A 27,447-nucleotide genomic window follows, 5' to 3' on the forward strand; every position below is an offset into this window, starting at 1 on the left:
ATGAAGGAAGTAAGTTATTCTTTTCGTTCAAAAATATAAAATATTTTAAATTAAATTTTATCTTAATAAAGTAATTACCTGTCTTCAAATTAATATTATTTTTTTATATTTACTTCTATATAATAGGATATAAAGTGATTTATTTAGTAGGGATGTTTTTTAAAAAAAGTAATGATTATACTTAAAAAAATTAAAATTGTCTTACATTTTTGAATAGGGTCAGTAAACCTTTTAATTCAACTGAAATAGTTTCAGAAAACAAATATTAGGGGTTTATTTCACCCAAAAAACCTAGAAAATATTATAATAAAATCCCATGGATTTTTATGAATAACAATCTAATATCTCAAAATGTCATAATTTCACTAAAGTTTCTATAAGCTTCTTTATCAATAAATTTTAAGTTAAAAAAATTATTTTACCCTTATTAAAAAGTTATAATTTCTTGTTTAATTTTTATAATTTTTTGAATAAAAGTTGTGATTCTTTAAACAAAATTTGTGAATGGAGTTTGTTATTTTAAAAATTTATTTTTTAATAATGTAAATTACACTTGACGAATTGTGATTTCTTGTTTAACTCTTATAATTTACAAAATAAAAGTCGTGATTGATTTTTTTTAATAACAAAAATTATATTTAACAAGTTACAATTTAAAGAGTAAAAGTTGTGATTTTTTTTTTAAAAAATTACAATTGAGGATTGTCATTTTTAAGAAAGATAAGACGATCCTTTCACTTTATAATTTATTGACACAAAAATTTTTAAGGACTTTATTGAATTTATTACATTTTGAGGAATTAGATTGTCATTATTGTAATTCGGATGGATTTTGTTGTCATTTTTTCCAAAAAAATTAGGGGTTTAAATATATTTTTTGAATAATGACTTTTTAATTTTATTGAGTTTGAAAAAAAAAATTGCTTCCCCATAATAAATCTGAGAGTAATTTTTTTTATTAATAACCGTAAAACTATAGTACTATATATTGAAAAAATTTCTTTCTTTTTTTTTTTACCAGAACCCACATGTCGCTTCTTTTTGTTGCCGTACAAGATTGGACTGCTTGAAATTTCTGCAAATGCAAATTATTCTTTGCCTCTCCACAAGAGTATATGATGAAATGGGGAAAAAAATGATTAGAATAAAGAGAGATAGAATGGAATAAAATAAAAACATTTCATTGTTTGGAAGTTTTATCAAAGGAATAATAAATGAATTTATTTAACCATTATTTAAAAATTATTATAAAATTAATATATTTAAATTAGATATAATTATAATTTTCATTTATAGGATGGGAGGGAGTGAAAGAGTGAAAAATGACGATAATTTTACAATGATGTTATTTATATTAGGTCATTTCATCAAAAAGCTATCTCAAGCCATTCAATCCCTTTAAAAAAAAAAAATTAACAAACAATAGTCTAAAATTTTTAGCCATTCCACCCTACTCCATTGTATGCCAAAAAAAACTCCCAAACAGTACCTAAATTCCAGGATACAAGCTATGCTGAATGTCGTGCACAATTAACCAACATGTGTAACAAGAAATCAACAGTAAGCTGTGCTTTCTCTACTTCCTCGCTTCGCCCGTCAACCCTGGGGATCTACCAAACATAAAAGTTATAAACTCTACATGCCACAGTTTTCTACACAATTGATACAGAATGGTTCAGTGTCTTGTTTGGAAAAGTCTATTATACCAAATAGAGTGAAGAATCATATGAAACAAATCATACTTCACAGGCTCAGCATGCCAGAGGAAATGCTCTTGTACCTGTTTCACCCTCTTGTACATCTCTAAATATCTCTCCTCTGAGATGGACAAGAGAATATTCCTCAAATTAGGGATATCTTTCTCGGTCACAATCACAACAAAAGATTCCCAGTTCAAAACCTCAAAGAATGGAGGCACAAAGTTGTCTGATAAGATAACTGGAACGCATTCGTTGAGTATAGCCTCTACTACTCGAGGGCTATTAACTTCATGACCCCTCGCACAGATGCAATATTTGCTGCTCTTCACGAGTTGCAGGTAGTTGGCATTACCCCTCACATGAGGCAATGGACCAGATACTTGCATGTCAGCTTCCCTGTTCTCCCAATACTTCAGCAGAATAGGCCGAAGATAACCATGCATACCCCCGGCAAAGAAAGCCAGGATAGGCCTCTGGGAAGGAGGTTTTCCCCCTATATTTTTTAGAGGATTCTGAGCTGAGATCACATATGTTTCTGGGAGAGAAACATCCTTCCCTATCTTGAACCCCACTTCTAAGTCCGCGTTGCAGAGGGCTCTAATGCAATTAAGCATGCGTCCACGTGTTTCTGCAGGAGCCTGAGAAATGATGCTTGTTACTCTTCGACTCAATAACTGGTGAAAACTGCTTAAGAAAATTTCTTGATTGAATTAGACTGGTGAATGCACTCCATGAGATGAATATGTATTTCATCTAGTCTACAGTGACCCCTTTGGCTATGACTAGCAGTTAGGAAAGAAGAAAATTGTATAGAAATTGTAATTCTGTGGCTAGGGGAAGGAAGAACACATAGATTACTCATGTTACGATTTTATTCAATGTTGGATAATTATAATTTGCTTTGATGCAAGGAAGTATACCCAATCATGGCAAGCAACTACGAAGTGATCTGTTCCATTCGCCCTATTCCAGAAAGGATATTTTGCTGCAATCATGTCCACGTAGTTTCTCATGTACTCGATTAAGTTTGCACGCCTATGTGAATTTCGTACATATAGTGTCAACTGCAACAATCTTGAACTGAAAGGTATGTAAAATAAGTGAGCCTTCCCAGGGTCTTGAGTGACAAATTGTTTGTTTGCCTCCATCAGCCTCATGAACCATCCTTCAGAAGCATATATTCCATCCAATAAGTACTCGTGGAAAATTGGCTTATCTCCATCCTGGTAGATGTAAACTTTGAGCATCTTCTCCATGAGTTCGTAACTCCTGCATATAAGGGCTATATGAATTTTTTCACGAAAGAATATGAAATAGAAGATACTCTAATTATAGCATTGAAACTCATAACGCGAATGAGTAAGCTTGTATTACAATTATGGAACTGAATTCTCCTATTGTGTTTGATTTGAGGTGCTCGGCACATGATCAATAAGTTGATTTGAACGTACCATAGAAAACATGTAAAGTGGTAACGACATCTGTAACCTGTAGAACAAGTTGTTATCCTACACCAAATGCTTCCAACTTGAACGATTGACACACTCGAATAGGTGCAGATCGTGGAAAACATTAACAGTATGAATAGACCCGAATCAATAAGAAAAATCAGATGTTTTACAAGTCTAAATGATTTAAACGGAAGTCTTGTCTCATGCATGAAGTTCTAACTTATCTAATCGAATTAGTAAATCTTCAGAAATGTATGGTTGATAAGTCATTGCAAATTACAGTAGCTCAATCAGAATTTTGGCCATCTAACCACCTTGCAGTCATTAGATTCAGAGTAAAACTAGTACAATATAAGATGATGAAGGCTTATGATACCTTTTGAACATGGAGGCGTTCCTATAGATGGGTGAGTTAAATCTTGAATCATTCTCGATGATGGGGGCATGTTCAATCTCTAATCTTGCTTGCACTATTTGTTGATCAACACCTGAAGCCTTAATTGGATTTTACCAAACACCATGAGTTAGAAATCGGACGCATATATCAACTTACACCTGATATGACCCATCAAATGTTACATACCGCAAGCTTGGATGAAGCATGACTTTGCTGCAGCATTTGGTTCATCTCTGATATGGAAACTACTTTAGATGGCCGCTTGTTTGAGGGCTTTGCAGTCGCGGGTTTATCTTTACTGGACATTGAACTATTACCTTGCGAAAAACCTGGCTTCTCATCCTTGTATGCTGGCTTAGTAGCATCTGATTTTGCAGGAGTTGCATTGGAAGGGGCAGATATCGTGGGACTTCTTGACTCAGTTTCTGAAACTAATGATGCTCTGCTGGTCATTGAAACCACAGGCTGTGGGGCAAATGAGGGAGATTCAATCCCTCTTGAAGTGAAATCAATATTGTTTGCAGGTGAACAGATTTCATTAGCTGTAAAATTCTTAGTCTCTGGAACAAGACCAGAAGCAGGAGCCAAAATTGAACCGCTAGTACTGTGAACCCCGGAACTTCTACCTTCATAGGCCTCAGGAGTAGGACTACTTGCCATGACCTCAAATACACTAATAGAGCTAGCATTTGACAGATTATTGCTGCCTTCTGTTTCAGAATAACCCAATGATGTTTCTATCTGGGAATTACTAATCTTGCGAATAGAAGGAATCAGGGACAACATTTTATCATATGGAAGTTCAGCATACTGAACCACTGAAATCAGAATTGCTGTTACTCCTAATAATGTTATCAATCTTCTAGTCTCAGCCTGACAAAGGCTTCTAAATCCCCAATCCATTTAGCAATTAAAGAAAAAACACAACAGGATGCAATTACTCTGGCATAATCAATAATGTTGACAAACCTCGTGATCTAGCCATAGAATATCTTAGAAAGTAATCAGAACTACAGCAATACGTGAATATAAGTCGAATACAACTTTTGGTTAGTCAGTCCTGGCCTCCAGAAGGAGTTGAAGCAATCTCGTGAAGATCAACCGACGAAATGGATAACGGTTTCAATAAGAACAGGGGCGCGGAAGGTAAAGTAGACCAATCTCGTTGGCAGGCTCTGTGAATCATCGAGTGTAAAGGGAACTGTATAGCAGCCATGGTAATAATGAATGTTCGGAGAAATTTCAGGCGAGTTTACTGGTGACCGGGAGGGGAACAAGACAAGCCCTCAAGAGGAAAATTAATTCTTTTTCCTGTTCGTCACCTTCGTCAAAAAGCAATGGGAAAAACAGGGCAAAGAACAGACAAAAGTTGAGAGAGAAAATGAAGATGTTTTCACACCTTCCTGGAAAAGAAGTCAGGATCGCGATGAAGTTACATCATCTCAAAACGCCAGGATCAAGAATGACAAAACGTATTTGAGGGATCGTACTCGTACCTTGCGAATTAAAAAAGAAAAAGAAATAATAAGAAAATCCCTCATTTTTCATTTGCACTCAAACAACGCGTTGCATTGCGCCATACAATACAATCACCAACCACCGACATAACAGTATGGATTTTTTTTTTTTTTTTGGGGAGGATTTGTTCTGACATCTGAGAATGTTTATAATTCTCTCATCATTATTCCCCTTTCATTCAAAATAAATTTATACTTTTAAAATTGTTCTTAAAAGAAGTTTGTTTAATTAATAAAGAAATATGAAAATATAAAATATTTGGATTTTATTTCCGTATAATGTATTATAAATAACTTCCGTTATTTTTTCAAAAGATATCATTTTTAATTATACTGTTTAAAAATTTGCTTGGAAATTTACACAGGAGCGACATTATATGCAATTAATAACTGTACAAAACCATTTGGCCAAAAAAATTGTACATAATCATACTCCGAATACGTCCATATCTACATTCAAAGAAAACTTTAATCCAAACATCCACAAACACTACTTTGTTGCCTATTGACTCACTCCCTTGCAGCAGCACAAGCATTCACACAACTAGAAATTTGTTTTAGTAATACTTTTCAGATTCTGCAAGAACCTTTAATTGAATAACCCGAGTAATCACATAAATTTATAAAATTTGAAACATAATCAAGAATTTGAGTCACTGTACATTCTTTATTCCACAACTCTTGGAGGCAATTCATGACTTCGTAACTTGTATCATAAATGCCAGAAGCTAAATAATGACAACAGTAAGTGAGCTTTGCCTACTGCTAATCAGCAGAGTAAACCTACAAATTTTTTCGCCAAAAGAAGAAAAAGAAGGAGAAGAAATTTTTATGTGCATCAAACCTCCAGAATATGTACACATCAAATGACCTGGTCCAAAATTTTATCAATCACCAACCTAATCCATTTGTAACTCCTTGACTTACCTTGATGTTGCGGTGAAGACTCTGTTATACCAAATAGAATGAAGTATCATGTGAAAGACATCATACTTGACAGGTTTGGTATGCCAAAGGAAATGCTGCTGAACCTTTCTGACCCTCATCTGCATTTGAAGATACCTCTTTGCAGGTATGGAAAGGAGTATATTCTTCAAGTTTGGAATATCCTTTTCCACAACAAAAACTGCAAAGGATTCCCAATTCAAAACTTCAAAAAAGGGTGGCACAAAATTGTCAGATATGATCACTGGAACACATTCATATAAAATGGCCTCCACAACTCTCGGACTGTTGACTTCATAACCTTTGGCACAAATGCAGTACTTACTGCTTTTCATGTATTGAATGTAGTTCCTGTCACCCTTGGACTTGGGCATTCTCCCAAAGATTTTCATGTCGGGATCTTTGTTTTCCCAGTGCTGCAACAGAATTGGCCTAACATAACCATGCATGTTCCCAGCGAAAAATGCCAGGGTTGACTTTTTGGAAGCTGGTTTTCCTCCCATGCCTCTCTTGGGATTTTGAAAATTTCGGATGTAAGTTTCGGGTAGAGACGCATCCTTCCCAAACACAAAACCTTCTTTTGCATCAGCATTGCACAGGGCTCTTATACACATGGCCATCTTCTGCTTTGTCTCTCCAGGGGCCTGTAGAATGCATGGGCTTTTCTGTTAGAAGATCAAATAAAGGACACTGAAGTGTAGAATGATTACAAATGCAATAGTTTTGCGTAGTATCTCTAACATGCCTCCCCAATAGTAGACTCTCTAATACCTCAAAAACTTCATTACAAGTTGTATTATATTCTCTAACAAAAGATACGTTCATGAATTCAGTATAAAGCATACCCAGTCATGACAAGCAACAAGAAAATGATCAGCTCCTCCAGTTCTGTTCCAGAAAGGGTGTTTACTGGCAATCATGTCCACATAGTTATTCAGATACCGCTTCAAGTTATTGTGATTGTGTGAGTCCTGTACATATAGGGTTTCTTCTAGCATTCGAGAACTGAAAGGTAAGTAAAACATGTGGGCCTTCCTTGGGTCCTTGGTAACAAATCTATTACTAGCTTCCATCAATTTCATAAACCATCCTTCAGAAGCATATATTCCCCTGAGAAATGGCGTATGCATTATGGGTCTTGCTCCTTCTCTGTATATATACACTTTAAGTCTCTCCTCCATTATATCATAGCTTCTGAAATTTAGACAGTGGCAGGATGGTGAGAAGATTGTTATTGTGCCCCTTGTATGTAACATGCTAACTGAAATAGTAAAAGATAAGACACAGAGACAATCAACCCTGTAATCACTGAAGGACCTCCTTAACATCAAGGAGATTCTTCAATATCAAGAAATGGACAAAATTTGACCTGTCGTGCAAAATAATGACAGAGATGATCAAGGCAGTGATGTTTATGTCAGGAAATATGACAATAACATGACAGAAAACCACAAATGTTGCAATTCTTTTATTGGTATGGTATAAAGTGATTCCAGAATGATCAATCAGACATATTTGTGTTTAGGACTTACTGCTGTTACAAAAAGGCTAAGTATATCTGCAATGATACCAATAAAATTTTTAATTCTAATAAATGCTTGCAAACCTTCAATTGTAAAAGGAAAAAAAAGCTAGATAATCAAATCATACCTCCTGAACATGGAAACGTTTCGATATACGGGAGCATAGAGACTTGGATCATTCTTTATGGTTCGTGCATTTTCAATCTCTGATCTGGCCTGCAATAGCTCTTGATCAGCTGCAGAAGACCAACGGGGCCTCTGGAACCAAAGTAGAAACATAAGAAGGAAATCGATATATTAATAGATATATATATATATAAAAAATCAAATTTATAGTGAGATGTACTATTCATAGATATAAACAGTGCGGCTTATTCCTCAAACTCTATACAATGCATGAGAAAACGCGTCCAGCAACACTATCAAATGGTGAAAATCCTACAAGTTATCAAACTAGATATGAATATGATGTAGTTTCATATAAACGTTATTACCAGAGAACGATAGGAAGCATGGCTCTGGAGGAACAATGTGTTCATTTCAGAGATTGATAATACTTCATGTATTCTCGTGGAAGAGCCTTTATTCTCATCATGCACAACATTGATAGAAGAATTCTTGTCCACGGTATTGACGTCATTTTGGGATGACCAGAGACTTTCATTCTTTGAAGTAGTTGTGTTGTCTTTTGAAACTGAGGGCGTGATAGAATCATTTGGCAACTCTGGAGCTGGTGTTGTGATATTTTTTCTCTCTTCTGTCGGAGGACTTATAGAAGGAGTTTGATATGTTGGTGCTGTTGCAGGAGAAGGAGCAGTAGAGTTAATATATGCACTTCCAGATTCATGTTCCGATAGCAGTGTAATGTTCTTCTCCCCAGAACTTCTTGTAAAATTATTCACACCCATATTCTTGTTATAGCTGCTCTGTCCACGTTCTTCTTCCGTCAGTGTCATCAATTCATCGTCTAATTTCTTAGTACTGTCCACCATGAAACCTTTGTCAGACTCATTTGATCCTAAAAACATGTTGGACTCCCCTCCTGGTTTCAAGGCAACCCCAAGATTTGGCTCATTGTCTTTCTCCATCGATACCCTCGTGCCATTTTCTATTTTAAGGGCGTACCCACCATAGGAGTTTGCTTGATCTAAAGTTGTCACATTGTCAGGCGTTTGAGACTTAGATGGTGGATCTGTAATCTGGAAGCTACTGCTTCCTGAGGGTGGAATGTTGCTGGTAGAGAATAGAAAGTTCCCGTATGGAAGTTCAATATATTGGAACGCTAAGATTACTGCAAATGTAATGACGATGAGCCATAGAAATCTTTTTGTATCCAACGGAAATAAGGATTTAAATTCCTGTCCCATTTTCCCGGGCTTACTAAATTATCATCAGTTCACTGCCACAGACCACATGTCTTCTGCAGGTTATACCAAAAACTTCGAAATTAGTAAATAAATAAATAAAGCATGGTGAAGTTAGAAAAATAAACAAAATTTATGCCCTTAAGTCCTCAAAAGCAGCAATTTATATTCCCCACGAAGAGTGAGTAATATGATCGAGCCATAGAGAAGTCATGCACAGTTCAAAGTTCAAACATATAGCTTAATGATGACCCCAGTTATGAAAGGAATCTGCACTTTTAGCGTTAGAAGAAAACAGAACATAGTTGTAGCTTTTTCTTGAATGTAACTGGCGTTCATAGAGAAACGGAGGGCCAAATAAATACATATAGAGGGAAAAAGGAATTAAAGAGTTACTCAGCAAACTATATCCATATATAGGAAAGGCTTTCCTAAATCGCTTCAAATCCAGATTTTAACAGTTCAAAACATATTTTATGTCATCAAAACCCACCAAAAAACGAAATCTCATCACCGACCCAACGACGAACTGTTCGTTATCAACAGGAAAGGTTCAATTCATGCGATAACTCACTCACCATGCAAAATCCAGGCCAATCCATAATTACAGGCACAGCGTCGATTGCTTTTTATAATTCGATGTCGGAGAGAAAGAAAATGGTCAACGGAATTCCCAGACAACAAGGCAAGAAACATAAGAAAGCATTCAGGAACTGATAGGTGATAACTTTACCAGCAACCAAACAAAGAGCATTCAACTCATTTCAGGCCAGGAGACCGCGGCAAGAGGAGGAAAAGGAATAAAAAGAAAGAAAGAAAGAAAGATTGTTGGGGATTACTTGTAGTTTCGTTAACTGAGAAGGGTCAGGAGCCAGTTGTAAAATGGGACTCGAAGGTTTGATCTTTTGTTCTTCTGGCGCACTTTTAGGAGGAACCAAACAGGGGGTTGCTTCTTTTGTTTGGAATAGAAATCCAAAGGAAAATAATTGAAGTACCTAACTCTTACGTAGGAGCTCCGACGCCGTTGCGTTCACGAGTTTGGACCTTAATCTTTACTAGTTCTTAACTATGAGAGACAGAAAATAGTACATTTAAATGTGTTGGGAGTTTGAGGTTGGAAGAGCCGAAGCAGAGGCAGAAGCTGACGTTCCGACAGACCAAGCCAATTTACATTCTTCTGAACGCCAACCATAATTCCACCAACCCTATTAAATTTGACTTTTACAAATCAAATATTCGTTTTCGTTCTCATCCACCGACGACTACGCCGATAATTGAATTATGGAGAATCTCCAATTATTTTACTCATACGTAATGTGGTGAATAATTCAACGGATTGTGTATCGTATAATTTTAAAGACTATACATACAAACACTTCACAGACCGAGATGCCCGATTTTTTCGAAGAGAATCCTCGCTCGATTTTTACAAGAGGCAAATTGGAATGCTTTATTCGAGTCTATCTCTCCCTCTCTGCCTTTTTTTTCTTTTCCTTTGAGAAAGAGACTGACCATTTAATGAATGTTGACGTGGCCATAGGTGTTATCTGAATTTTTTAAATCACACAAAGATAAAATTATATTTTTATTTTATAAAAAAATTATAATAAAAATTTTTGGGTTTGTAGTGTAATATCAAAATATATTAGACTTGCATTGTAATTTTGTCTGTTTTCAACACCCTCATTACGATTCTCCCAATTTTTAATTCTATTGTCTTTGTGAGTGAAACGTAATAAGATAAAAATAAAAATGCATACTTTTGTCTTGCTCACGCATTTTGGGGTAATATTCTTGGCTGGAGGGGCAGATGGGGCCCACTAATGTCCTTTGCATTGTCTATTATGTGCAGTTTGTAATTTATTTTTTTCTGTCGGGGTGGTGGGTGTTGTTCCGGCTTCCCATTTGTATGCTCTTCTTTTTCCATGCAACGCAGGAGGAGGTGATTGATTGCCAGATGGGGGTTTATAATGCTTTTGGAATTTTTATTTGAGTTTGGCATTGGATTTGACATGCACCTTTTTATTTTATTTTTAATAAATGATCATTTAAATACTCGTAACTTTTTTTTTTCTTGGGATTGAACTGAAACGAGCAAGGGGGAGAAGCGAAACAAACGAAGTCCAAGGGAGAGAGTGAACGAAAGTTAGACGTGTTGACCTCTCTAGCCTCTCTGCAATGCTTCTCCCGTTGGTATCGTGAGGGTTCCTCAACCTGAGATGAAGGAGAAGCAACTTTTCCGACCAAACCAAAGGTGAGCTTCGAGCTCGATGATGATCCACCAGCAAAGTGAAGCTGGATGATGCGTTTGATTGGAGATGTCTTTGGGAGTCCAAGCTCCGACGAAGAACCTGACTCATGGTGAATATCTAGTCCAAGTGCATAGAAGGAGGAAGAAGCACAGTGCAGAAAGGAGTGACTTATCGTTGTGCTCCTCTTAATTTTTTTTCATGCAAGGCACGAGGAGGTTATTGCAATTGATGGCCACGTGATAACTTCCCCAGTTTATATTGTTTTTGGCATTTTTATTTGAGTTTGGTATTTGATTTGACACGCACCTTTTTGATTTTATTTTTAATAAATGATCATTTGAATAATTTTAGTTTCAGTTAAAAAAAAAAATCTTTTCCACTCCTATCTCCAATCAATGTTGTAGACCCAAGGAAGACAATTGTTTGTGTTGAAAACATGGGAATGTATCATCGCTTCATCAAATGGATGGATCAAGCATATTTGAATCTTCATGCTAAATGTCAATTATGAAAACCACTAGTATATCTTTCAAAAAAGAACACACACACACACACACACACACACACACAATCAGTTTATGTTTTCGCTTTTTGTGCCGTACCAGACGCCTACCATAATCATTACCCCTTCAATGGGGTGTTAGAATAGATAGGGATCTTTCGATTGCAGGAGAGGAGAAACAGGCTTTTTTAAAAAAAAAATCATATTTTAAATGTCAATTTTTAACTTTATATTAATTATTGAATTCAATTTTATTTAAATAAATTTGTTGAATCTCACACTTTAACAATTCTTTAAACGCACAGATTATTTATTTTCTTCTGGCCTGGAAATGAAATGATGAGCTGTTATTGGTTTTCATTCCGACGATGACCGAACCAGTAGGTCGTGAATAAAAAGAGAAAACAGGGACTGCCAAGGCACGAATATTCGATGGGGCTGGTAGCTCCACAAACAGCCGAAAACCCTGTTCGAAGAAGCCACGGAGGTAAAGCTATGTGCCAATCTATCTATTCAACATACATAATAGTCTCTTTCACTTCCTGCGATAACGCCAACCTGACATTCAATAGATTCTGGGGCACTATATAAGTAACTTTTCCTTCACCCTCCCCTGCCATTTTATTCACGTTCTTAGGTTGAAATCTTTACCAACATGGCAGCCTTATTATATACGGCATTTACGGTAAAATGTTCTGTTCAGAAAAAACCCGGTGTTGTCTCCCACAATTTCAGCCACTCTACCATTCCAGTATCCTCTGCTTTCAAGGTTAGTCATTAACTTCGTTTTATTTTCTTTTCACTTACATACACATGAAGGTTTGTGGCATCTTCAAGTTACTTAAATTTCTGGACTTGTGATTCATGAGCAGCAGATACTGGGATCTCTTCCTCAACTCCCTTTGCAAATCGATGTCCCAAAAAGCCTTACCAGCGCAACGGTTAAAATACTGGACGCTTTTGTGGATTCAGTATTTGAGTTCATTGACCAGCCACTGCTTCCATCTCAGGTACGCTCCGAGGCGCACATTACATCTGTACATGCTCTTCTAGTCTTCTTCTTGGTGGCCCTTCAACTGAGTTTGTATTTTTCATTACCTGAGTGCAGAGTAACTTTGCTCCTGTGGAGGAGTTGGGAGAGCCCATTCTTATCACCGCCATAGAAGGAGATATTCCACATGATTTTCCAGAGGGTGTCTATGTTAGAAATGGTTCTCATCGTCATTCTAGTCTCTTTTTGAACTATTGCACTTAGTAGGTCTAAATGAACAGGGCCCCAATGGTGGCATCTAAGAATGGACAGATCCAAAAGCATTTATTCTTCCTTATCTGGCATTTGGGAGTTTGCTATGCATTCTGGTGAATATTCCAAAAATAAATAAGTAAATAATGAAAGAATCAAAGAGATAAGAATGCATAATTTATTCAACCTTCGATTATCATTCAACGCTAATGACAGTAGTCTTCCTTTTTGACCAATGACAACTTCGTATTGTAAACTTCGTAACTATCACAAGCTTCTGGACGACCCACCTATGCTGGATACAATGATATATGCAAGAATCGTGAAACCATGCTTAAACTATATAGTATGCCTGTTTTAGCATATTGATGATGGTGATTTCTACATCTTTATTGCAGGTCCGAATCCACTATTTGGAGGATTGAAAACAACCAAATCTATCTTTGGAAGGTCAAGTCACATTTGGGTAGAAGGAGAAGGAATGCTTCATGCTTTGTATTTTAAGAAAGCAAGTGATGGTAGCTGGACGGTCATCTACAAAAACAGATTTGTAGAGACCGAAACTTACAAGCTTGAGAAACAAAGAAACAAGCCTTCATTTCTGCCGGCCATAGAAGGCCATTCACCTGCCATTTTGTCTGCATATCTCCTAAACTGGGTGAGCTTGTTGTTTATAAACTAATTAGATTACAGTAAAATAATTAGCCTTGGTTCCAAGTTCCGATCAGAGACAACTCAAAATTAATGCGCAAGAATATATTTAACAAGGTCTTAATGAAACTTTGGACAGAAAATTCCCAGCTAGGCCTGCGCGTGACTTTGCATGACATGTTTTGTTACTTTTGTGTTTTTGGTGTACGTTTCAACAGTTGAGATTTGGTAAAGTGAACAAATACAATAGCAACACCAACGTGTTTGAGCATTCAGGGAAGTTTTACTCGGTTGCTGAAAATCACATCCCACAAGAGATTGACATCTTCACCCTCAAGACCTTAAAAAATTGGGACATCAATGGCGCATGGAGTCGACCTTTTATAAGCCACCCAAAGGTCGCTCTTTATATGCTTTAAAATTATTACATATTCCCTTTTAAGTACTCCTCAATTGTCTGCTTATTATCAGCTTCAGTTGATCTACAATTTCAGAAAGATCCAACTACAGGAGTGCTAATTATTATGGGGGTGTCACCAACCAAGCCTTTTGCTACACTTGGAATCATTTCCGGTACGCTCTATATTACACTTTTACTGGGGCCTGTTGCGACGCGTAAACCTCAATGACATGCTTGCCCCTTATTTTGTTTTCAGATGATGGAAAGAAATTGGTTCATAAAGTGGATATCAAATTGAATAGGTGCAGTCTTTGCCACGAAATAGGTGTTACCCAACGGTACCATTATTCATATATATACATATATATACACACACACTTTTAGCTGACTTGTAGTTATAATGTAGACTGTAAAAATGACAGTGGAACTTGGTTACAGGTTCAATGTGATCATGGATTTTCCGCTAACCTTGGATCTAAATAGACTTATTAGAGGAGGCCCGTGAGCACTTACCCCTTTCTTTTGCTGAACTCTGTGATTCAATTTTTAGAAGTATAAAAGTGATCTGAATGGACTTTATTCTTTGCATGCAGATTATTAAAGTATAACAAGGAAGGATACGCCAGAATAGGGGTAATGCCACGCTATGGCGATGCCAACTCAATCCAGTGGTTTGAGGTGGAACCAAATTGCACATTTCACATCATCAATTCTTTCGAGGATGCCCACGAGGTAACTGAGACTCCAAAAGCTTATTGACATAAATGAACAAAATGTCCAGCGTCCACATAAAAGCTCAATATTGTCACGGTAGCAATATTCATTGACAAAGCTGCTACTTTTTCCCCCAAGACCGCATTTTACTTTTTGTTGACAGGGCCTACTGAATTTTTTGACTGCTTCTGCAAGCACGCTAGTTTAAGTAGATTTTAATGTGTATCAACAGGTTGTAGTGTGGGGATGCAGAGCTCTTGATTCGGTGGTTCCTTGGGTTGACCCTAGTTTGAATCAATTTGAGGCTTTTTCTCATTGTTATGAGTGGAGATTGAATCCGCAAAGTGGGGAAGTTAAGGAGAAGGATCTCAGTGGAACGAAAGTACTGAATATGGATTTTCCTATGATCAATGCAAATTTTGCAGGCATTCAGAATCGATATGGATACACTCAAGTGGTTGATCTTGCAGCTAGCTCCACTGCAGGTACTTCTATGGGGGGAAATCTCTGATAAATTTCAAACTGCCTTATCATATATGTGTGCTAGTAATTTCATCTTCTGATCTTTCTCATTGATCATTTAGGAGTGCCTAAATATGGAGGTCTAGCCAAGCTCTACTTTGAAAAACCATGCATGGTTATATCTACGGTGAGAGCTTACTCTGAATAAGATGGTCTGCTTTCTGATCATGCCTTTGCATTCCATGACCACGAACTTGGCTTTGTTAAGCAGAAGGATAAACAACATGAAGAGGCTATAAAGGTGGAATACCACATGTTCGAGAAGAATGTGTTTTGTACAGGAGCAGCTTTTGTCCCTCAAAGTGATGGCGTTGAAGAAGATGATGGTTGGATCGTCACTTTCATTCACAACGAAGATACTGACACATCTCAAGTAAGTTAATTCTTTAGCCTTTGCAGAGAATCAAGTCGCTTACTTAATTTTCACTTTCTCCTCACAGGTACATATAATTGACACAAGAAGGTTTTCAGGAGAGGCAGTTGCCAAAATTACAATGCCTCAACGAGTTCCATATGGCTTTCACGGAGCTTTCATGCCAATCTCATTGGAAGCTTAATTTGTCACGCTGTGTTGGTCATCAGTCCTCTGAACAAATGCGTGATAAATGATGACGTGTATATATGTTCTGGAAAATACCTTCATCTCTCTCTCTCTCTCTCTCTATTATTATTTTGGGTTGGGGGAGGAGCTCCTTTTCCATGCTGTTCCCAGCGTGTGGTAACTTATATTTTGATTCATGAGCCATGTCATTGCCAGAAAAGAAATGACATTGGCAGCATGACAGAAGCAAAGTTGTTGAAAGGCGTGTGAGTATTATAGATGCAGAGTGAAACAGGCGCATGTCTTCTGTACATTTTTTGTGTATATTGAATTGAATTAGCATTGAATCATATAGTTGTTTCTTTGATTTCATTCCCACGTTTTCCCCACTTAAAACTCGTCGGGACTCTGATCTCTATGATTAAGATGATTTTTCAATTATATACAAGGATAACTTGTCATCTCTACCCTCACTCAAAATAAGTTGCGACACATGAAAAGTAGATCCTACAACTAAAATATAAGAGGCCCATATAGTGGACTAGTACCAATGCCCTGCTTTTTTAGTTTAAAAGAACTCGCATGGATGTCTACTTTTTGTACTTACAAATGTCAAAGAGGATTAGTAGGCTACATATTTACAGCCCCTTGATAATCTTCCAACCTTGTGACAATAAGCGCCGTACATGGGCTTAAATTATCTAAGACGAATCAAAAGACGCATAGACAAGTACAAAGGATTGTTCGGACGGCAATCAGTGGACTCCACGTGGGGCCAATCATATTTCAAGCGGCTCAGGTTGATCTTTGATGAGCACGACGAAACAGAGCATAATTTTCATTCTGATGCTCTCCCTTCGATTTCCCTATTCAACACTAGAAGGGGCAGAGCCAGAGTGGAACCAGATAACAAACAACTCATATTCATCTACATGTTAACTGGGACACACAGGAATCATGCTACGCAAGCGTAAAACTGTAAATTCCACAGCTATTACTGCCCACAAAATCTTTTCACAATGATTTATTATTGTCCCTTGATCAGAGCCACAGACCTCCTTACGAACGCAATTTGTCTTCACTTATAAGAGATAAACTTTGTTAATTTTCCGAGAAAAAGACTACTACATAAACCAACAAGCACATGAATCTCCTCCTTGTGGGGGCTCTTACAGTGAGAAGAAATATTAAAATAAACGAAACCTTTTGCAATTGTCTGCACTCTTTGGACAGAGGATAACTCTAGAGATTCTCCGCTAAATATACATTTCTACCCCTGATATGTTAAGGGGCCAAAAAACCCTCAGGAATCAGTAATCTGGTAGGCAAGATATCCCAGCAATGAGCAAGTGTTTGGCAGTGTTGATTATGATTCTTTCATTGTTGCTGGATGTGCAATCCCAAGGAACCCCAGAGAGCATGCAAGATATGCCTCAAACCATTCACCCCAGTAAAGGGATTATAATAGCGATCCTCACCGTGATGTTTGGCATATCTTTTCTGCTTCTGGCTTATGTAAAGTTCTGTAAAAGCCGTTCGACCGAGTCTCTGAACCGAGATATGACCATTCCAGGATTAAGTCGATCAGGGTCGAGATATTCCGGGATAGACAAGCAAGTGATCGAAGCACTGCCCTTTTTCAAGTTCTCTTCACTCAAGGGGTCAAAAGAAGGCCTAGAATGCGCCGTTTGCCTGTCCAAGTTCGACGACGCCGAGGTTCTTAGGTTGCTGCCCAAGTGTAAGCATGCTTTCCACATGAATTGCATCGACAAGTGGCTCGAATGCCACTCGACCTGCCCTCTTTGTAGGTACAAGGTTGACCCTGGTGACATCAAGACCTTCAATTCCTCCATCAGCTCCAGGTTCCTTCGAGTTCCTTCCGACATCACAGAGGTCCCCGATCTTGAAATCTTCGTCCAGAGGGAGCAATCAAGCCAGGGCTCTTCCATATTTGACAACTGGAAACCTGCGCACAGGCTCAATCACAAAATAGTCATATCCGATGTTGCCACCAGAAGCAGGTGGAGTGATCTTAATTCCTCGGACTTGCTGTCGTTGAATTCTGAGATCCTCAGTGCCATGTCGAGCGCCACATTCTCCGCTTCCAACGAGGAAGACAACTCGTTCACGCTGCTTAACGCTCCAGGGGAGAAGAGATCCATGTCGGAGATTGCCAACGTGGCGAGATTTGCAGAGATCAGCGTGCACGACGATGTGAGGGAAGAGAGAGTGAGGAGGATTTGGTTGCCGATTGTGGAGCGAACACTGCACTGGTTTGCGGGACGAGAGAGCAACACGAGAGAGTCGGAACACAAAGGATTTGCTTCAAATGTTTGATCGTGAATTTACTGTGCACTGTGCTGTGCTGTACTAGGTGCCCTGTCCTGCGCTTGCTGATTTTGTCGGTGTGATCAGATTTATAGTACTCATGTATTTAGAAGAAGAGGAATTTCAAATCGCGTCGGATATTTCGGGAAAGTCATTTGCAAAATCTCGATAAAACAAATATCGAACGGCGGGTTTTTTTCTCCCCCCTCTTTTTCTGTGCTCTTTTTTCCCCTGCGTTCCTGAAATTCCGGCTTCTTTTGTTTTTCTGTTGAGCATGCACACAATCTTTTCCTTTGAAGAAAAATATCTTTCTTTTTTTTTTTGGCCTTTTCTGTGTGCCACCTCAGATCGTGTGACAGAATCTTTTGGCAGTGAGGTGAAGGTCCTTCCCTGATTAGCCGCCATAGCTGTGACACGTGTGTGGTTGAACATTGCTATTAGGAATGAGATGTTCTCCATCTGTTGATTTCATGCTATTAATTCAATTAAATAAATTTTAGAATCATCTGTTGAAAAATTTGTTCATATGAAGAAAAACATAAAAAACAAAAAGAAATCAAGTATTCCAGACAATTGTTGGCTAATGATAATAAAAAAAAATCAATCAATAATATAATTTAAAATTCATAAGAGCGTTTCTTGGGCAAGCATGTTGCATTAACAGGGTCCTGAGCAGCGGGTGCCGTTCATTGTGATTGCGTTTTGTGCTTATCCTTGTCAGTCTTTTCACTTTACGTCCTTGCTTTTATGTTGATGATATATTTAATTAACTCCATGATCAACCCCACAAAAAGGAGAAACTACGCTTTATAACCATGAAAATGTGACTAAATTACTAAAATAATAATGGCATGGGAAAACTAATGCATCACTGCGACCACCCCGTTTTAACATTTCCCATTGTCTTTTGTTTTTGTTTCTTTAATTTTGCATTTTGTTTAGCCATAAGCCAATAACGCTACACAAACACGCGCTGCCCAGTTTCTAAATATTCCCTCAATTTCTATTTCATGCGCGAATCGTTTCTAATTATTTTACACATGTAAAAAATGGTTGGTTAAAATGAGCTAGATTCTCCCAATTTTTCAAAAAAAAAAAAATCAAAGTTTTTTTAAAATTACCCTCAGTAAATTATATGCCCACCTTAAGTATATTTCTATTATTCCCTCTCTTCACCATTTTTATTGTAATACATTATAGAGAGGGGCAAATATTACTAACTAAAATTATCTTGGATAGTAAAGGTTCTTGTCGCTTAAATAAGCAATTAGGCATTCAAATTTCAATTTTGGTATATATAGCAATTTAGTTAGAAAAAAGTAACTAGTTACTCATCTTGGGAGAGACCATTTTTGGAGTCGTCAAGATCCACTCCTTATAGATACCCAAGGGGGCAAATTCAAAAAGAAAATGCTGCCTAAGTTTTGTAAAATAACTTATATTTTAAATACTCGGTTTTATGTGCGGAACGAGAAGTGGTATGACGTAAGTCTTTCTAATCACACGAAAAAAATTAATTTTGCTTGTTTAACCGTTGATTCAGGATTAATTACTGGATCCTGATGAGATAACTTTGTTTCTTGTAGAGTCGGGCGCCATTTTTATTGTTGATTCGGATCGCTCCAATCTCATGATCTTCTGAAAGGGCATATGAAGCGTGTGCGATAGAATGAAGGGTTCACTTTATTATATACATCGCAGCTCTCTGCCCTGTGATGCTCGCATAGGAAGATCTAATTTTTGTAAAATGGGTTAGATATCAAGAAACACACTCCCAGTCAATCGCGCATGTAATATTATAGAATATGAATTTTTGATCTACTTATTAAATCGTTTGACTGGGACGATTCGTGTTTTTTCAAAGCAAAAATTATCCAGCTATTGTAATATATAAAGATAATTAAAGAAAGTCATTCTGAACATGATGTTTCAAACCTTATCATGCCCTGCTTTGGATCAATAAACATGCCGGCCTAATGATCACTATATACAATATCAACTTATGACCATCAATCATAAGGGGGAAATGATGACCGATTACTAGTTATTTTCTAAACTTTATCGTTATTTTTCTCTTATAAGATTTTTTTGTGGAATCTTTTCACTCTTCATTAGTAGGAATTTTTTTCTATTATCTTTGTTTTTCAACGCCGCTCTCATCGGCTCTTGCCTTGAAAGGAGTGTTTGACGCGTGTAAATGTACAATTGATTTTCCATCTCTTTATGTTGAGGCATATTATTTCTTCTTTTAAATTGAGTTGTTGAGAAAGGAACGGGGTTTGATTGTCATTGGTGAATCAACAGTTGTCTTTTTTAATAATCGATGATTTATATGATGGTTAATCATGGACTTTGTTACTTCTCTTCATAGGCAAGGAAGTATATAATTTTTTCAATATGCATTTTGATGATTTTGGTTTATTGCCGGGGTCTCAACTTAAGCTTCTCATTTGGATTGGTGGTGGTTTACAACAGATATAAGGATGCTTTTTTGTGATGCTAGTAATTGTTTTGTTATTATTGCTAAAGGTTTTGGTTTTCCCCACATGAAATTTGATATGTGTAAATGATAAATTTGCTATTTAGATAACAGTTATTTACATAGAGATGAGATCGTTAACTTGTTTCTATAAAATCTCATTGTTATTTTTTAATGTAACTTTTAATCACTTAAAATTTTTATGACAGTGGCGACATTTATTGTTTTTTAGTTTTATTTTAAGGTTTCAGATGGATAATGTATTTCTTTTATTTCTTTATACTATTTTATATTAAGTTTAAGGTTTTTTTTGTCATGTTGCTTCTTTCGCTTGTATTTTTTTTTGTTGTGCTTTACTTGTCTTTGTAAATCCTGCAATTTTCAAAACTATATGTTTTTGATAATATATATATATATATATATATATATTGCACGGAGTCTAACTTATAAAAGTAAAATGATTTATCTAAATTTTGCAAACTGCTCACAATTCATGCTTAATTGCTTATGAAGCAATCATCCAAGTATGTTACTGGCACTTAACTCCCTCCCATCCTCCTTCGATTGAAAAAATAATTATTTCTTTTGATATGAATCTCTCAAAAGATTAATTCAAGAATCAAAATTATAATTCTAAGCAGCTTGTATGACTATTCTTTTTTTTCCCAACGAAAAGCCGGTGTGACTAATTTTATTCAATATTTTAAATCTCACCCCTATGGAATGAAATTTTTATATAGTCGTACATACTATTAATTGCGGTGGGGGAACGTTGCGTTTTTTCAGAAAACAACTATTCATTTTAATAATTAGAACAATGCTTAACGTTTGACACTGTGATGTTGATACGCTAAGAATATCAGCACGCAGAAACACTCCTCATGAAACATGCATAGAGAATTCCTGTATATTTCCACAGATGAACGCTCCCTTAAACATTGTCGTGACATTTGTCTACCAATAAATAAATAAATAGTTCTATCAATTACAGTACAATGATTTCTAAAATGTGCTTTAAGCCCCATTTTTGATGGGCTATCAAATTAAAGCCCAATTACATTTTGAGGCCTGTAAAAGTAGCCCACAACATTCATTCTGAACCACATTGCCAAAAGATGGCAAGCGAAACACACAGAGAGAGAGAGAGAGTAGTCAAACAAAGAGCTACAATGGCGTCATCCTTATCTGTAGCTCCAAACCTCTCCACAGTCAGACATTGTGCTTTTTTTTTATTACAAGGCCACGGTAAAAATACCGTGCAAAAGGACAAAGGTTAGGTCATATCAGAAGACATAATGCTTCTATAATTTGTTGGGGCAACATCAAACAGAGTAATATCAAAATGTTCGCTAGAAGCCATATGGGCCAGAAGATTAGCATAGCGGTTTGTCTCTCTGTGGATGTGTTCTAGAGTGACCTCCCAGCTCCTCATAATGAGATTTCTAATGCTTTTGATGATTTCTGAGAGAGGATGATTCTGGACCGAGGGGTCATTAATGAGTGAATGGCCTCCATGAAATCAGAATAAACGTTGATTTTTAGAATCTTTGCATACCAACAGATGTTTAGCCCTTCTAGAATCCCCATAAGTTTGGCAGTGATAGTGTGTTGGTAACCAAGGTTTTTAGTAAAACTTTTGATCCAGTTACCCTTGTCGTCCCTGATAAGACCTCCACATGCTGCAGCACCATTATGTTTGCGCGAACCATCAGCATCAAGTCTCACCCATCCAGGATTTAGAGGCTTCCAAGTGGCTTCATGTCTGGTATTGAAATTGCTCAAACGGACAAGCTTGGAATGAAGCTGTAGATCACTTATGATTTGCTGAGTGCTTAAGAAAGCAATGTCTTTGTCTAGACTTTCATCTTCGGAGTAAACTTACTTGCATCTTGTTTTCCAGATGTTCCCGCAAGCTTGAGCAAAAAGTTTCTTCTAGGGCAATCCTCTAGAATGTCTGCTGCCTGCTTCATTATTAGCATTTCAAATAATTCAGTCCTGCAAAGAAAGAGAGAAAAAGATATTATGTTTGGAAGGTTTAACTAACATTTCCCAAACCTTCTTAGCATCTTTACAATCTCTTAAGATATGAATAGAAGAGTTAGGAGAGTTACAACTCAGCTGACAAGTACGTTGTTGCATAGTGTTCCCATTAGAGGGCATAAATTTTATCTGTAGATGATCCCATGCTGCTTTCCAAAGGAAGTATCTGCAGTTGGCAACCGACAACCCTCTCATCCTCAATCCACTGCAAAGGCACATTTTTCTTGGTTGTAGAATTTTCCCTTCTTTACTAAAAGGAAGGAATGTGTTTATTATTATAAAGGTCACATTTTCAATCCATGCATTGAAGTTTTTTCTTTTTATCTTTTAGGTTTAGTGTCAATGAGCATGTAAGATAAATTTTATCTGATTATACTATTTTGCATTTTTATCAAATTATACTATTTTGTATTTTTTCCCTCAAAATTTTCTTATGTGCTTGTTTGTATTGGTCTGACACAGAATTGTAATATTCTGACACATGACATCAGCTTTATCACCAATATTTGTTATTTAAAGATTTCCATATAATTATTCTCCAATAAATATTCAAAACCTTCTTTTGGATAAAAAAGGGTTAATTTCTTATTAATTATTGTTCATTATTGCTATTTTGTGTTATGAGATGATCATGTTTTGCCACTATAACTAGACATGTTTTTCTATACGTTACATTAAGTCTAAGGAATGAGACGCACTATTCAAAGCTTGTGAATTGTGTGACTTGCTAAAATATTTATTTTATATATTGAAAATTGATATGTTGATATATTAATATATTAATAATTGTCTAGGTTGCCAAGACAGTAGATCTAATAAAGGCTAAAGGGGGAAGGCTACTAGGGAACCAGGACCTGTCAAAGGTGCCAGTACAGTTGTAGCTTTCACTGGGGATCCTGATGGCTAAAAGTTTGAGCTTCTTAAGAGAGGTCCTAGTCCTGAACCCCTTTGCCAAGTAATGCTTTGAGTAGGTGACCTTGATCGTGCCATAGCCTTCTATAAAAAGGTCAGTGCTGCTTACTGCTCTAGTTTCTTATTTTTCTTCAGTTTCAGCTCACTCAGATTTAAGCTCACAAGAACCCAATATTTCCAATGTATTTGTTGATTTTTAAAGTCTTTTGGCATGCAACTTCTCCACAAAAGGGACAATCTCGAGTACAAGGTAAATTTTCTTCGTACCTACAAATAAGATCCATGGCTATTTTTGTACCAAACATTATATTATGATGTATTATCATCTAGTTAGTTTGCTGTGGTGTTGGTGTCGTTCTGATGTTTTTGTATTGAAGACGTTCACTAAGAAATGACAATAACAATACCAATAATAATACTTGATATTGAATATTTTATGTAATTTATGTAGTGATTTTTTCTAAAGATTCTATTGGGTTGTTTTAAGGTAACTAAGGGAGAATTGGTTTTGTATTATGACAGAAGTGGATTTGGTAAAGGTTCTAGAACATTGTTTACCTGTCAATTTCCTTTTTCTTATAAAATGTAGAGCTTGCTATTTTTTAGATGGGGGAAACTGATGTTTTTGTGGAGGGGGATGAATTACTCATTCCAAGCTAATGAGGAGGTAGAATAAAATGCAAGAGTGTCGCATATTATGGGGTATGAGGCTTGAAAAATTGTCTGCTATTTCAAGATTGTTGTAAAAGTGGTTCCCTATCAAGTAGAAATCTAGCTAGCCTCATTTCAGCAATTTTGTCCCTGCCTTGTGAAATCTGTGCTGATGGTATTTCTAAATTCCTCTGCATGGAAAATATTTTTGTGAAATCTATCTACTATGTTTTTTATTTCCTTCTACCTCTGTCTACCGTAAGTGGTTTCTGTTGGTGTCCAATACACAGTAGCCATGATAGGATATGATCCTGAAGATAAGAATGCAGTTCTAGAACTGATATATAACTATTGGGTTACCAATTATGACAAAGGAAATGGTTATGCACGGGTAGATTCCATTATTTTCTGTTTTCAGAAGAAGGCATTATTTTCTGTTTACAATGACTTACTCATTGTAAGAATGCACCTTATTGTGTTTGGATAGATTGCCATAGGCACGAATGATGTTTATAAGACTGCAGAAGTAATAAAACTTTTTGGAGGGAAGATAATTCGTGAACCTGGGCCTTTGCCAGGTATCAACACCAAGATAGCAGCTTGCTTGGACCCTGATGGTTGGAAATCGATATAGCCCCTTGTTCATTTCACTTAAATGATACTTGTTATGTGGCTTGAAGCCTCAACGTTGCACCTATCAGAATTGTGTTCGTGTGATAGTAACAGCCAAGTTTAGGCGATGAGTTAAAATGTTGTGACTTGTAATTTTGAGTGGATAACTACAATTTAGGTGATGTACTTAAAGTAGTTTATTGTACAATTATTTCATGTATGACATGAGAAATTAACCATTTATCTAAAGCAGGAAACCAGAAGTAGAAGTCTCAAGAGCTTGATGAGTGCTTTGATTTTTCTCATATTAAATTAGTTTTTCCATACTCCAAACCATCTTTTCCAAGTATTGCATGTCATGCCTTGGTTTCATTAATAGCTTGACTTATCTATCATTTCATGCAGGTATTTGTTGATAATGTTGATTTCCTTAAGGAATTGAAGTGACAGGAATATTAGATTCAATACTTCTTCATGAAGGCAGGGGGGACCCGGGCAATTTTGTCCGTTTAATCAGTCTTATTGATAACTTACAATCTTGAGAATCTACTGCCAATTAGAATGTACATCGCCTGTCTATTGACCATTCCCTTTGTATATTGTTGTAGCAGTGATAAGTTTCTTTATCATGCCAGCTAATGGTTTTTGAGAGGTTGAAGACATTTATTTGATGACTTGTTTAGAGAAGAAAAATAGGGAAAGAACATTAAAAATCATAATCACACCAATGACTGCTTATGTACTGTTTCCATTTTCGTCTCAATGATAGTTTTATTTTTTGCCCAGAAACGCATTAGAAATTTATGTTTTCCGAGAGTATCCGGATGGTAAAGCACACAAGCATACAGGATATACATGATTATGAAAAAAGAGGTTAGCAATGCAGCATCTATGGAGTCCTTGTTCTTAAATCAAGAACCTGTATAAAACAGAGCAGCGGTGAACAAGGATACTAGTAAAAGACAAAATTATTATGAATACTGTCTGGCCCCTGAGCAATGCTTGATGAATTCAACGACCACAGTTGCTGCATTCATGGTGGCGAGATGCAAGAACTCGGTACCAGATATAGCTCTAAAAGCAATGAAGGGTACCCTCTATTGAAAGGATGTTAGCGCCACGGATGCACTTTCCATGTCTATGGGACTTACGTTCAACTTACTATATATGAAGCTCTTGTAAGCTGAATTTAATAGGAATATGCTTGCGCTTCCTCCTCTTAGGACTCTCACAACCTTTGGCCTTCTCAAGAAACATGTTGAGTTGAAACTCCTTTCCAGTCTCAACTCCTAATCAATCAACATGCATGGGGATCAATGTAGTGGCCATTAGTAATTTAATGTTATTGGTACTAAGGGACCCAACAGTCAACAGCTTTTGAGACATTTGGAAGAACATGGAATCAACAAGAATCTAAAAGGTATGTTGCCTTCCTTCAGGAGTGCCATCAACGGGAGAAATTTCCTCTAGTTGGTGCCATATTGTTGAGCAGATTGTCATATGAGCTTCCATAATCGATGTTTGTGGTGTAATCAACAAATTTTAAGTAGCCTATTTCCCTGGTATAATCTCCATTGGCTTCTAAGGGTAACTCATCCTCAGGCCCCTGTCATATCGTTGCATGATACCACCTAATGTTAGAACGCAGGCTTTGGTAACCAGGACCTGGGGGAGAATCAATGTGCCAAATTTTGATAGACAATTGTTCTTGTATATATTGTTTTCATACATGATCTACCTGCCAGCTCCAAAGAGCTAAATGTTCCTAATGTTGAGGAATCAGTACATCTCCAATATTTAGAGATGGGTTTACATTCCCCGCAGTGCCACAATGCGATACTCCTTTCACTTGGAAAAAGCTCAGCAAGAGGTGAGTGGTTACTGTTGCATTTTTCTGCACAATAGAGTACTCATTTTAAGAGCAGACGTGTGTCATTATAGCTTGTCAAGAGGAAAGAGGGTTTCGCAAAATGCAACTATACCATGCTTAATCCTATCATTACCAGTATAACAGGCTGATCATGAATAGCTCCGAAACGAAATCTCTTGCCTTCATTACAAACCAAGAGATAATTAGCAAGTATGCAAAGAGAAAGCTCTTGTCTCAAGTGATTTCAAAGTAAAAAGATAGAAATCGAACGATGGTTTCTTTAAATAAAATGACGACTTGAGTGCCGTTGACCATGTTTCTCGCAAAATTTGTCATGGAGAACTGGAAAAGAGGAAATAAAGCGTACCGGCAAAATCTATGTTAGTGCGTGTGGAAGTGCGGAGAGTGGAGAAGAGGATTCAACTCAAACGCATTAGGTATGACCAAACCTACGTAGCATTCTTGTTGGTTTACCTCAGCAATTTTGCACAGCAGACCCAGCGTCAGAGCACCACTTGCATGTTAAAATGCATTAACCCACATCAACGCCGCAAGCAATTTGAGTAAGAAAAAGATACTTCAACCAAAAAAGGGCAAGTGGAAAAATGAAAATCGTCGATAGCAGGATTCGAACTTGTGCAGGTAGAGCCTAACAAATTTCAAGTTTGTGTCCTCAACGACTCTGACGCTTGCTGAACCTACGTTCATTATATCTAGAGCCACCCAGGAACTATCAAGATGTGATATTGCAACAGTAGAAATTGTTAATTAAATATTTTTTTTAAGAATGGTCATATTCACTCTACTATAAAAAAAAAAAGTTAGCAATACAC

The 27,447-nt window shown here is 36.8% G+C and overlaps 4 protein-coding genes and 2 pseudogenes across 9 annotated transcripts; 3 read left to right on the top strand and 3 right to left on the bottom strand.

The window, feature by feature from the left end:
• Positions 1 to 1,412: 1,412 nt before the first annotated feature.
• Positions 1,413 to 5,190, bottom strand: LOC129294283 (probable glycosyltransferase At5g03795). The gene is made up of 4 exons (XM_054932511.1): positions 3,735 to 5,190; positions 3,528 to 3,646; positions 2,621 to 2,969; positions 1,413 to 2,338 (listed from the first exon to the last, which is right to left on the bottom strand). The coding sequence occupies exons 1-4, from the start codon at positions 4,449 to 4,451 to the stop codon at positions 1,676 to 1,678; spliced, it is 1,848 nt and encodes a 615-aa protein (XP_054788486.1). The 5' UTR covers positions 4,452 to 5,190; the 3' UTR covers positions 1,413 to 1,675.
• A 450-nt stretch (positions 5,191 to 5,640) lies between these two features.
• LOC129294282 (probable glycosyltransferase At5g03795) lies at positions 5,641 to 10,041 on the bottom strand. 4 transcript variants are annotated; one of them, XM_054932510.1, is made up of 6 exons: positions 9,476 to 10,041; positions 8,028 to 8,953; positions 7,661 to 7,791; positions 6,856 to 7,204; positions 6,336 to 6,654; positions 5,641 to 6,191 (listed from the first exon to the last, which is right to left on the bottom strand). In XM_054932510.1, exons 2-6 carry the CDS (start codon positions 8,898 to 8,900, stop codon positions 5,989 to 5,991), a joined length of 1,875 nt encoding a protein of 624 aa, XP_054788485.1. In that variant the 5' UTR covers positions 8,901 to 8,953; positions 9,476 to 10,041; the 3' UTR covers positions 5,641 to 5,988. The 4 variants fall into 4 exon arrangements, with proteins under 4 accessions (XP_054788485.1, XP_054788483.1, XP_054788484.1 ...); XM_054932508.1 differs by having other exon boundaries at positions 5,641 to 6,654; positions 9,737 to 10,039; XM_054932509.1 differs by having other exon boundaries at positions 5,641 to 6,654; positions 9,631 to 10,039.
• Positions 10,042 to 12,252: 2,211 nt separating this feature from the next.
• On the top strand, positions 12,253 to 16,072 carry LOC129294456 (carotenoid 9,10(9',10')-cleavage dioxygenase 1-like). Of its 3 annotated transcripts, none has more exons than XM_054932847.1 (13): positions 12,253 to 12,420; positions 12,524 to 12,661; positions 12,760 to 12,862; positions 13,293 to 13,552; positions 13,764 to 13,943; positions 14,040 to 14,118; positions 14,202 to 14,247; positions 14,384 to 14,446; positions 14,539 to 14,677; positions 14,892 to 15,144; positions 15,244 to 15,308; positions 15,393 to 15,554; positions 15,622 to 16,072. In XM_054932847.1, the coding sequence occupies exons 1-13, from the start codon at positions 12,307 to 12,309 to the stop codon at positions 15,736 to 15,738; spliced, it is 1,719 nt and encodes a 572-aa protein (XP_054788822.1). In that variant the 5' UTR covers positions 12,253 to 12,306; the 3' UTR covers positions 15,739 to 16,072. The 3 variants fall into 3 exon arrangements, with proteins under 3 accessions (XP_054788822.1, XP_054788821.1, XP_054788820.1); XM_054932846.1 differs by having other exon boundaries at positions 12,254 to 12,420; positions 12,527 to 12,661; positions 14,202 to 14,283; XM_054932845.1 differs by having other exon boundaries at positions 12,255 to 12,420; positions 14,202 to 14,283.
• Positions 16,073 to 16,609: 537 nt separating this feature from the next.
• Positions 16,610 to 18,369, top strand: LOC129294457 (putative RING-H2 finger protein ATL12). The gene has a single exon (XM_054932848.1). It carries the CDS (start codon positions 17,064 to 17,066, stop codon positions 18,057 to 18,059), a length of 996 nt encoding a protein of 331 aa, XP_054788823.1. The 5' UTR covers positions 16,610 to 17,063; the 3' UTR covers positions 18,060 to 18,369.
• Positions 18,370 to 22,704: 4,335 nt separating this feature from the next.
• LOC129294588 (probable lactoylglutathione lyase, chloroplastic) lies at positions 22,705 to 25,191 on the top strand (annotated as a pseudogene).
• Positions 25,192 to 25,501: 310 nt separating this feature from the next.
• LOC129294589 (bark storage protein A-like) lies at positions 25,502 to 27,322 on the bottom strand (annotated as a pseudogene).
• Between the last annotated feature and the right edge of the window lie 125 nt (positions 27,323 to 27,447).

This window comes from Prosopis cineraria, unplaced genomic scaffold, assembly GCF_029017545.1.
Source record: "Prosopis cineraria cultivar Desert tree isolate PC_DT_omini unplaced genomic scaffold, ASM2901754v1 PC15, whole genome shotgun sequence".
Taxonomy (NCBI): domain Eukaryota; kingdom Viridiplantae; phylum Streptophyta; class Magnoliopsida; order Fabales; family Fabaceae; genus Prosopis; species Prosopis cineraria.